The 12,322-nt window shown below is 38.2% G+C and overlaps 1 protein-coding gene across 8 annotated transcripts in view; it reads left to right on the forward strand.

The window, feature by feature from the left end:
- CEP350 (centrosomal protein 350) overlaps nucleotides 1-12,322 on the forward strand; it is a 171,538-nt gene that overhangs the window by 154,126 nt on the left and 5,090 nt on the right. For all 8 annotated transcript variants that reach the window (XM_055255030.2, XM_055255031.2, XM_055255036.2 and 5 more), the window contains 2 exons: nucleotides 111-257; nucleotides 2,929-3,051. In XM_055255030.2, coding sequence (XP_055111005.1) covers nucleotides 111-257; nucleotides 2,929-3,051 — 270 coding nt within the window. The remainder of the gene's footprint in view (nucleotides 1-110; nucleotides 258-2,928; nucleotides 3,052-12,322) is intronic.

Raw genomic sequence — 12,322 nt, forward strand, 5'->3', positions numbered from 1 at the left:
AGGTAAAATAAAAGGGTAATTTTAGTTTTTAAACTTTTCTCCCATTGTCTGAAATTTGGATTCTTAGCCATTTTGTTTTGTTTTGTTTTGTTTTGTTTTTCTCTATCAAGGCGGTTTTCGATTTAACAAAAGAGATTTTTGAGGAAATATTTGCTGAGGATCCCAACTTAAATCAACCTGTCTGGATGAAGCCGTGTAGAATCAACTCTAGTTATTTCCGACGAGTGAAAAATCCAAATAACCTTGATGAAATCAAGGTAAACTGCAAACTATAAAGTGTCTTCTTTTTTGACTTGCTGTTCATTTACACATATCTGTAAATGTTGTAAAAGCAGGTGCTCTTCTGTATGATTAACGTTTGTGTCTTCAGGACCTGTTCCATAGTGGGTATTCAATAAAGATTTGTTGACTTACTGAATCCATGAACAGTGGAGGGATTGGAATGAGTGAAAGGGCTGAATCCTCAAGTTTGTGCAAAAAAAAAAAAAATTACTTTTACCAGTCATTTTCTCTATTACATAATTATAATATTTAAGAAAAATTAGGAAATACCTAGGGAGATAAATTATTGCAACCAATAGGAGTTTTAGGTAAGTTTGGAGGGCTTTAGAGATAGGTATAATGTTCTAAAAGTACATATGAATACATGTCATATATATGTCTTTTCAATATGCCAGCCCTGGACACATAGGTGTTACTTCTTTGACTTCAGAGGTTTCAAATTGGTAATGTGGTTTTGAACTATGTAGGATAGTAATATGATACATAAAAGTATTTATTTTGTTATCTAAGAAACCTTTGTAAACCTTTGTCCAGAAGCTACAAGGACTATGAATTTTAAAGTCACATTGGTGGCAATCTGCTCTGCCTATTCACATGTCTCTTTACGACAAAGGTTATATTTCCAGAGCAGTGATTCTCAGCTTTTAATGTGCATGTGAATGATCTGAGGATCTTGTTAAAATGGAGATTCTGATTTAGTAGGTCTGGAGTAGGACCTGAAATTCTGCATTTCCAACGAGCTCTCAAGTCATGCTGGTCCTGCTGGTCCCAGGACCACGCTGAGTAGCAAAGCTTTCAACTTGTATTTCCCAAACTTATTTGATCACAGAAAGCCTTTAAAAATATTTTATACTGAAAGAACACCAACAGATATTTATGAGATGGGATGTATGCTTACCTCAGGGGTTGGCAGACTATGGCCCAAGAGCCAAATCCAGGCCCCTGTATGTTTTTATAAATAAAGTTTTGTTGGACCACAGCCATACCTAGTTGTTTACATGTTATATATGGCTGCTTTTCTGCTACAACAGTGGAATTGAATAGTTGTGACAAAGACCACATGGCCCACAAAGCCTAAAATATTTACACTCTGATTTTTTACAGAAAAAGTTGGCCAGCCCCTGGCTTAAAGTAACTAGCTTTTTAAAAACACACTGTATACTCCATTCCTTCTACCCTTCCACGATTGAAAATGCTTGAATGCTATGTGTGTCTGTGAACAGGTAGGGAGTGATGGAATTTCCGGGTACATTGGTACTTTGAGAATCTTTCCAGGTGATTCTGATTCATAAACGTGTCCCTTCCCCTGTTAAGAACACTGTTTTTTTTAACAGGACAACCATAAAAGTAACAAAATAAATTATTAATAACATTAAGTTGAGGTAAGACAAGGTATATAATATATAACAACAATCAAACTACATGCATCAATATAGCATACAATAAATGCCCACTAATTTTAATATTGACATAGCATTTTGTAAAGTTTTTAAGGGTGATAGTTCAAATATTGTTAGTAGTAAAATTATTATGCTTCTCATACTGAAGTGTTGATATTTTTTAATTTAACATATTTGAGTTTTGGTGCTTCAAAATAAACTATCCCAAAGTCTTTTGCTTTTCTCACATTACATTGTCCCCAAAAATTTCTTTGAGAGTTTTCCAATTCAGAGATTTATTTTATGCTTTCTTTAGTAGTTTTGCCAGCTTGAAGTTAGCTAATGATAGTGTTGTTGTTGTTGTCGTTTTTTGGGGGGTTTTTTTTTTTTTTTTTTTTTTTTTTTTTGAGGTGGAGTTTCACTCTTGTTGCCCAGGCTGGAGTACAATGGTGTGATCTCAGCTCACTGCAACCTCCACCTCCTGGATTCAAGCGATTCTCCTGCCTCAGCCTCCTGAGTAGCTGGGATTACAGGCATGCGCTGCCTCACCCGGCTAATTTTGTAGTTTTAGTAGAGACAGGGTTTCTCCATGTTGGTCAGGCTGGTCTCGAACTCCCGACCTCAGGTGATCCGCAGCCTCGGCCTTTCAAAGTGCTGGGATTACAGGCGTGAGCCACCACACGCAGCATGGTAGTTCTTAAGTAAACTCTAAAGTGATTTTTCTTTGCAGATTAATCAGTGGGTTTTACTTTGTGGTTGTTGTTATTTTTAGATAAGATCTCACTTTGTCACCTAGGCTGGAGTGCAGTGGTGCAATCTCAGCTCACTGCAGTCTGGACCTCCTGGGCTCAATCAGTTCTCCCACCTCACCCTCCTGAGTAGCCAGAACTACAGTCATGTACCACCATGCCCAGCTAATTTTATATATTTTTTGTAGAGATGAGGTCTCTCACTATGTTGCTCAGGCTGGTCTCAAACTCCTGGGCTCAAGTGATTCTCCTGCCTTGGCTTCACAGGGTGCTGGGATTACAGACATGAGTCACCGTGCCCAGCTAGGTTTTACTTTTATATGTTGCGTAAGTGAATAAAGTCTCAGCATTTGAAATGCTTTTCCCTTCAAATTGCTATGTGGAACTGTAAGTGGAAGAAATTTTATGATATTTTATAGTAAATATTATATTAGCATGAATCTGTTTACTGCATTGTAAACACATGAAACTCAGGAATTCTGTTGTTTGTGTTTCATGTATTTGTCTTATTTCCACAGAGCTTCATAGCAAGTGAAGTACTCAAGTTGTTCAGTCTTAAAAAGGAGCCAAACCACAAAACAGATTGGCAGAAAATGATGAAATTTGGAAGAAAGAAAAGAGACCGAGTGGATCATATCCTGGTCAGTGTATACAACCAAACTGTTTTTATTTTGACCATATCTTTTAAACTCAGAATGTAGTTAGATTCTAAAAGGAAAAGGGATAGAATTATTTTTAAGTCTATGGTATTAAAATCTTAAAGCCTTTACTTGCTGCATTTCTACCCCTCAGTTTTGTTAACTATTTTCTTTTGTACTCAGTAGATGAACATTTAACTTGATCAGTAGTATTTTATGTAGAACTTGAGAAATTAACTCGAATGGAAGCAAAGTTTAAGGTAGTGAATTGAAAAGAGATCAATGTGGACTCTGGAACCTGACTGCCCATGTTTAAATCTCTGTTTTGCCACTTACTTGATGCGTAATCTTGGACAAATTTATCTAACATTTTTGTGCAAAGTGAAGGTAACAATAATAGTACTTACCTGATAAAATTATTAAGAAAATTAAATGAGTATATGTGTAAAGCACTTAGAATAGTTCCTCATATACAACTCAGTAAATAATAGCTGTTACCTCATCATCATCACTACTATCATTATCCAGAACATTCCCTGGATAGGATTTATTTGGTTTTGCAATATATTTCTGTAACATTAGAAAAGTGTTTATCAAAAAAGAAAAAAGAAAAATTCAGGTTTCACTCTAAACATTTTAATTCTGGACCTTTTATCTTATCTATATTGACATTTATATAATGAAAAAAAGTGTAATACTTAAATTTATCACCGTTCTCATGTATGTACCTCTCTAGTGTTTCATTTACTCAGTAATAACTGTACTAGATAACATTTGCTTAGTATTTTGTAGTTTATCATTCTTATGCCTTATCTGATTTTTTTTTTTTTTTTTGAGACACAGTCTCGCTCTGTCACCCTGGCTGGAGCACGGTGGTACAATGTCTGCTCACTGCTGCCTCTGCCTCCCAGGTTCAAGTGATTCTCATGCCTCAACCTCCCGAGTAGCTGGGATTACAGGCACCTGCAACCACGTCCAGCTAATTTTTGTATTTTTAGTAGAGATGGGGTTTCGCCATGTTGGCCAGGCTGGTCTCGAACTCCTGACCACAAGTGATCCACCTGCCTTGGCCTCCCAAAGTGCTGGGATTACAGGCATGAGCCACCGCGCCCAGTGTCTTATGCCTTATTTGATCCTCACAATAATTACATGAGGTAGGAAGGACTGATGTTATTCTTTGTTTTACAGATGAGGAAATTTAGATTCAAAAATGTTAAGTGACTTGCCCAGTAAAATAAGAGACAAGATTTTAATCAACTAATTCTTCATAGATCTTTACATCTCAAGAAAGTGAATTTGTTCTCCTATTTCTATCATGTTTTAAAGTCTGAATTGTTATTAATTTCCAAGTTGTTACTTCCTTTACTTCTTAGGAATTAAAGAAAAAAGCATATTAAGAGGCATTCATCTAACCTATCAGCTAAATTGATGATATCTCCTATAAATCACCTCTGTATATACATTGAGTCAAAAATTGTGCTAATTAAGGACTGATGTTACAATAGTAAGCAAAACAGACACAGACCCCACCTTCATAGATTTCCAGTTTGAAGGCAGAAACCAGCCATTAATATATCATTTACACACAAGTATGTAAGTTAAGCATAAAAATGGAAGAATAGGGAGCTGTTAAAACCACAGGAAGCTGATATAATGAGGATGGTCAAGGCAGGCTTCTCTGAGGAAGTGACATTTGAGCTCAGATCTTAAAGATGAATACATGGCAGCAGTAAGAGAAAATGAGGAGGAAGCAAAAGTGGAAACCCCTGATAAACCCATCAGATCTCGTGAGACTTAATTGCTATCACGAGAATAGCATGGGAAAGACTCCCATGATACAATTACCTCCCCCTGGGTCCCTCCCACACACGTGGGAATTCTGGGAGATACAATTCAAGTTGAGATTTAGGTGGGGACACAGCCAAACCATATCAGTACCCTGACAGCAGAGGCTTCCAGTAGGTGCCAAATAGGGTCAGTTAAGCAGACATCTCTCTAACAGTTATCAGAAATTCTCAAATACTAAACAAAATATTTCTTTTGCAGGGGTAAGGTTATTATAGCTTGGGTGAGGGGAGTACTGTGCATAAGAATTGAAGCAATTTAGCAACTGGTAAACAATTATAATAAAGTATATATTATGTGACTATCCCCTTTGCTGCTTGTAAAATATTTTTTGGCTTCCTGCAGAGAGACCTGACCTATATAACTTTTTGCATGAGCTCATTCTTAATTTTTTTTTTTAACAAAATGATACTGTCAGCTTCTTGAGCTAATTATTAACAAGAAATGCTAAATGAATTAGTCTCCTCTCCCATAATTAGATTTGGTCAACCTTGTATCTGCAGATTCTAATGTTTTTACATTTTAGGGGGATTGAGATTTAAAACAATTTTTTTAATAACACATAAAATTTTTCTCAAACCACATTTTTCCTCTACTCTCACATTACAACAATCATCACCACACAAGAAAACTTCTGTGACCATATGTGTGTGGAATTTTCCCCCACACACCAAGCAGTGGACACCAGCTGGGTGTCCTCTGAATCAGTTCTGATACTCTCTACCCAGAGATAGTGTCACATCCCACAGAGTGAGTGCTCAGTCCCCAAGACTGCCCCTGTTCCCTCCACACACACATACCAGTTGCAAGTCCAGGCCTCCAGAACTTCTCATGGACTAGCTTCAAGTTGGGGCTCCCAAGATCCACCTTTGGGTTCAATTAATTTGATGAAGTAGCTCACAGAACTCAGTAAACACTTACTTAGGTTTACTGGTTTATTAGGAAGGATATTGCAGAGGATACAGAGACACATAGGGGCACAGAACTTCCATGGAAGTTCCATGGAAGGGGCACAGAACTTCCATGCCTTCCCTGGGCTGCCACCCTCCAGGAACCTCCAGGTTTAGTTATCCAGAAGCTCCCTGGACTCTTTGCACTTGGGTTTTTCTGGAAGTTTCATGACATCAGCATTCCTTCCCCCAAGGTATTGGGTAGGACCCTCTCGTGGGAGGGCCTTAAGACCCACAGTCAGAAAGGCAGGGGAACATTAGAGTGAAAGGAGGGCAGGCCTGCTGCTGAGGCCTAACACCCTTGATGTTTTTTTTTTTTTTTGAGACAGAGTCTCGCTCTGTTACCCAGGCTGGAGTGCAGTGGCACCACCTCGGCTCACTACAACCTCCGCCTCCCGGGTTCAAGCGATTCTCCTGTCTCAGCCTCCGGAGTAGCTGGGATTACAGGCGCATGCCACCATGCCTGGCTAGTTTTTGTATTTTTAGTAGAGATGGTGTTTCACCATGTTGGCCAGGCTGGTCTCAAGCTCCTGACCTCAGGTGATCCACCTGTCTCGGCCTCCCAAAGTACTGGGATTACAGGCATGAGCCACCGCACCTGGCCAATCCCCCACATTTTAACAAGACTATAACAAGGGCTATGAGAATTATTAGCCATGTTTTAAGTTTTTACTAGAAGAATAAGCTTATTTTGCTCTATGATTTTGTTACACTTTTCACCCGTTATTGGTTATTTTTCTAAGTCTTTTACATGTTTAATTATGAAATATTTTTAAAGTATAAAAAAGAATAGAAAATAATATAGGGTGCATTGTTTCTGCATCCTTTTCCTTCATTCTGAGCTTGGTTGCATCTACCTAAAGTACACACTTAGTATTTCATTAACTTCAGGCCTTTAATGTAAACTCTCAGTCTTTGTTTAAAAATGTCTTTATTTCACCTCTTACTTTTGAGTTATATTTTAGCTGTATATAGAATTTTAAGTTGATAGCTCTTTTTACTTAAGCAGTTTGAAGATATTTCATTGTAATTTTGAAGCAGCATCATTGTCTGTGGTGAATACCCAGGGTTCATCTTCTCGGGCTGAGAAAATTAACGACACAGACACACATACATGAAGTGGGTTAAGGAGTGGAAAGTTTAATAGGCAGAAGAAATGAGAGAGGAGAGCAGCTGTCTCTTTTATGAAAGAGAGGTGTTCCGAAAAAGGAAAAGCAGTGGACCGCAGCAGATTTTATAGGCAGGCTTTAAGAGGTGGTATGTGATTTACATGGGGCCCACAGATTGGGTCCACCAGGTGTGATGTTTACTGGTGTGTGGGGAAGGCTGGTCACCCCACCCTAATCTTATTATGCAAATGGATTTTCTACTTGGCCAGTACCATCTTGCCTGCTCCTTATTGTGCATGTGGCAAAGAGAGGAGAAGATGGAGCTGCCATTTTGAACATGTCTATTCCACAGGTAGTTTTTTCTATTGGCACAATTGCCAGCATTCACTTGTGCAAGCTTCCAGCTTGCTTGTCTATGTCTGCAGCTTGATTTTATAGGCTGCTCTTCGTTAGAGAAGAAAATGATTTGGGGGCTGCTTTTCATTAAAAGGAAAACCTTACCAAGGACTTCCTTACCCTATCTGCTTAAGTAATTTCTTTTTTAACTTTTATATTATTCTGACCTCTCTTGTTGCTGTTGAGAAATCTGCTGACAGTTCTTCATGGGGAATTGGTCTTTTTTGTTTTCCATTTAAGATTGTGTGTGTGCGCGCATGTATTCTGTAATTTTTCTGGATATGTCTAAATGTGGATTTGTTTTTATTCTGCTTTAGACTCATTGTGCTTATTGAATCTATAGATTCATATCTTTACTCAGTTCTGGAAAATTCTCAGCTATTGTCTTTTAAAAGTTTGCGTCTTCCAGCTTTCTCAATTCTCTGTGGAACTTCTTTAGACATCTTTGGCCTTATTCTCTTTCCATGGCTCGTAACTCCTCCCCTAGGTAGTCATAGCACTTGCCCCTCTTTTAAATAACCATCTGTTACTTAGGATTTTCCCTCCTTTCTCAGAATTTCTTTATACATTACAAATATTTTTGTTATATTTTATCTAATATGTCTACATATTTATATGAGGACTTTTTTGGCATTATCTTTACCATTTCTGCTGGAACTGATTCTTGACAGTTGTAGTTTTCTTGTAGAGTTGTTTTTTGATATATTCCAAGAGTTTTTCAAATTTTATCTATAATTAATATTTGGATATTGTAGTTCAAAAGAGCAGGAGAAAACAGTGGTTAATATTTTGGACAGCCCAATACTGTTGATAAAATGAAGTCGTCTTTTCCTATAAAATTGATTTTTTTTATTGTTTTTCTAGAGTTTTGACTATTGGGAATTTTGCTTAGGATCTCTAGTTTTAAAAGTTTCTGAACCTTCCTGAGCCTCCTTCAGTTTTTTTGCATGTAATAAACCCCAAAGTTCTCTCATGGGGATTCTTTTATAAATGGAGAGAATGGCATAAGCAGTTAAGAGCAAGGTCTCTGGAATCAGACAGCTTGTAAGTGTCCAGTCTTGTCTTTACCACTTATTAACACTGTGATTTTGGGTGAGTTCTCTCACCTCTCTTTCTCAGTCTCCCCCTCTTTAAAGTAGCAACCTCATAGAGTTGGGATGATTAACCAAGATCTAGTATGTATTAAGTGGCATCTAAGGAGCTCTCAAAAATATTAGATATTATTAATATAATTATTTTCATTGATTCACAGTGATTTTTTCCTTGCACTTAAAGCTATTTCAGTATAGCATTTTTAATCTGCCAACTGATACAGCATTCTTGAAGGCAAAAGCACTTGGACTAATAGTAAGCATAGGCCCATCACCTCCCCTGCATTATACATTTTCTGTACTGAATCTTTTCCATTAGCATACAAACTGCATATTTCTTTAAAGCTAAAATAACTCTTTTGTCATCACTTCTCCCTGCAATTTTCTGTTTACAATGAAACTCTTTTAATGTGTCCATTTTTACTCTCCCTAATCTGTCTTCCTCTCATGAAACCAACTCCAGTCAAGCTTTTACCTCATCCATGCCACCAAAACTGCTTGGATTAATAAACCCAGTGGTAAATCTCAGTTCCTGTGTTACTTGACCCATCAGCAGCATTCAACACAGTTGATCCCTCCCTTTTCTTTGAAACCTGGCTTTCTGCTCCCTCACTGGCTGCTGCTCCTCGGTCTCCTTTGTTGGTTCATCCTCACCTTGAAATGTTGGCGTGCTCCTGGAATCAGCCCACGGACCTCTTCTTTATTTGTCTACACTCCTTCTCAGTCTCATGGCTTTGACTACGATCTGTATGTTCACCACTCCCAAATTCATATCTCCAGCCTAGGACTCTTGCTTGACTCCAGATGCATATAGCCATTTGCCTACTCAGTATCTCCATTTGGATGTCTATTAGACATCTCAAATTTCACATGTTCAAAACAACTTCTGAGAATTATGTTAGCTCTGGGTTTGTCATATATGGCCTTTCTACTGAGGTATTATTTCCTCTATACCAATCTGTTGAGAGTTTTTATCATGAAAGGGTATCAAAGGCTTTTTCTGCATTTATATAAATGATCCTCTGATTTTTATCCTTCATTTTGTTAATGTGTATCATATTTATTGATTGTGTATGCAATAAATCCCACTTGATTGTGGTGATTCTTTTATCAAAATCTTAATTACCCCCTTTTAAAACATTTGTAACATGATAAACTATCTTACTAAACATTTCATAATAAACAGTTGCTTCTTCCAATTTAAGAAAATGTATATTTTAGCTGTTGCTTGGGCTGAGGATGTCCCTAATCAATCTAACTATATTTGTGTCTTCAGGCATTATTTGAGGTGAATAAAATACAAATAATGTTTTAGACATAAAGGCCTCTGTTAGCCAAACGAGAAGAGAAATCTTTCTTTCACCTCTAGTTCTCATTCACTCCTCCTTTTTTCTTTCACAAAGGCATTGATTAATTTATATCTTAGGTTAGCTAAGAATTTGAGCTATTTTTAGCAGTACATTCTCAAAGTATAGATGCTATGGAATGAGTGGCAAGTAATTAGAGCACTGTTTGTATAACTTTTATGTACAGTAGCCTTGAAAAATCTCCGTACTGTAGGTAGAATTGCACCTAAGATGACAAATCTTGTAGTAAGACCACCTAGCTAATGATTGAGTCTCCTTTATAGCCTGGGAGCTGACGAGAAAGACACTCAGCACTCCTGAGTTTCTCCTGTCTCTCCGTCTTTCTCATATTAAGCCTAGTTGGCTTTCACACAATTAATTACAATTTGCTTCTACAGCTTTGGGGCTTTACGTAACAACTTTAATTTTTTCTACACCCTTTTGAGACAGCTATCATGTTTCACCCGAGTCTTTTCTCCTTATAAAACATTAGTATTGTCTCCTGTTGTCTGATATAGTTTTGAGTCCCTTCAACATCAACTGTAGCTCTGTCAGTGTCCCTCTTTAAATACAGTGCTCAGAGTTAGCCTTATAATGTTTCGTGGTTTTGTTTTTGTTTTGTTTTTAGATAGAAGGTCTTGTTCTGTCACCCAGGCTGGAGTGCAGTGGCATGATGGTAGCTCACTGCAGCCTTGGACTCCTGTGCTCAAGGGATCCTCCTGCCTCAGTCTTCCAAAGCACTAGGGTTATAGGGATGCCTCACCACGCCCAGCCTCGTGTATAATTTAATTAGTAGTCATTCAACCTATTTTTTTCTAGATAGTATATTTTGATTAGTGCAGTTTATGATCACATTTTTTTTTTTTTTTAACCTGTATCATACTTATAGTACTTACAGGAGCTGAGGAAAACCCTAAGACCAACCTGTGCTCAACCTGTGCTTTTGTAGTGATTTTTTTTGGACCCTATTACAGAACCTTATTTATTCCTTCATCTTGTTAAATGTGGCCCATTGTTCCAGGCTACCACCACATTTCTTGATTCTTTTTTTGAACATAATTATTATATTTCCCAGCTTCATGTCATTTCTAAAATTGATGTCCCTGCCTTCATCTAGGTCATTGCTAAAAACAATGAAGTAGAGCTAAAGACAGCCTTTCAGCATTCACAAAACTTATCTATTCTATACGCCATATATTTATATAGCACCTTCTATTGGCACTGTCCTAGTCATGAGGGAATCATAAATAAAAAGAAATGGCCCTTTAAGAGCTCACGGTCTAGTGGGAAAACAGATACACAGTATATAATTTAGCATGATAATTGCTCTAATGGAATATGAAGAAGATAGAATGGGAGCACAGAGGATAAACTCCCTGAGTCTTCGAGGCAGAAACTTCCTTCCAGGTTGAGAGCTGTCCTTTAATCAAAAAAGTGTAAATTAGCCAGGCACGGTGGCTCACCTAATCCTAGCACTTTGGGAGGCCGGGGCAGATGGATCACCTGAGGTCAGGAGTTTGAGACCAGCCTGGCCAACATGGCGAAACCCCATCTCTCTGAAAATACAAAAATTAGCCAGGCATAGTGGCGCATGCCTGTAATCTCAGCTACTCGGGAGATTGAGGCAGGAGGATCACTTGAACCCGGGAGAAGGAGGTTGCAGTGAGCCGAGATTGCGCCACTGCACTCCAGCCTGGGTGACAGAGCGAGACTCCGTCTCAAACAAGTGTAAATCCACCTAACCTGTCTCTTTTTTCCCAACTTGTTCACAAGGATACAGTGAAAGACCCTGGCATCTGCTTGCTGAAATTGGGCCACATTCTATTTACTACATTTCTCTGTTCCACCAGCCTAATATCCTGTCCCCTCCTCCGCTCCCCCCCCAAAAAAAACCTGTTAGTCTTTTAGATGTAATTAATTAAGCTGTTTATATTTTAAGTGTATTAATTTTTACATATACATACATATATCTTCAGGAGCAGGATCGGGGAAATGAATCATAGAATATAATAGACTCTGAAGATCAGAAGGAAAAAAAATGAAGGCAAATTTGCAGGCTATGAGATCCCCCAGTTGTTATAGTTGAAGATCCAAATTGGGCTCTGAGCTTTCTAAAGGCCAAAGAGAAATGGAAAAGTTCATGTTCTTTACTGACTGACAGAGAAATAGTTCCTGTTCTTAAGTGGGAACAAAGTTTTTGCCAACACTGAAATCTTACATTTCAGTGGGGGCTGCATTGAGGTTACAACAAGAGAGAGAATAAAAAATGTCATGAGCATATATTTCTACTTCAAGTGCACAAAAGATTTCCTTAGTGTTTCCTAAATTTTGTTATTGTGGAGGAAATTGCTCAAAGAACAGATTTAATATTACAGGCCAAGAGAGGCTGGGCAGCATGGCTCATGCCTGTAATCCCAGCACTTTGGAAGGCCAAGGCAGGCTAGATAGCTTGAGCCCGGGAGGTGGAGGTTACAGTGAGCTGAGATCGCGCCACTGCACTCCAGCGTGGGTGACAGAGTGAGACCCTGTCTCAAAAA

This window comes from Symphalangus syndactylus, chromosome 12 (assembly GCF_028878055.3).
Source record: "Symphalangus syndactylus isolate Jambi chromosome 12, NHGRI_mSymSyn1-v2.1_pri, whole genome shotgun sequence".
In the NCBI taxonomy this organism is placed as follows: Eukaryota; Metazoa; Chordata; class Mammalia; order Primates; family Hylobatidae; genus Symphalangus; species Symphalangus syndactylus.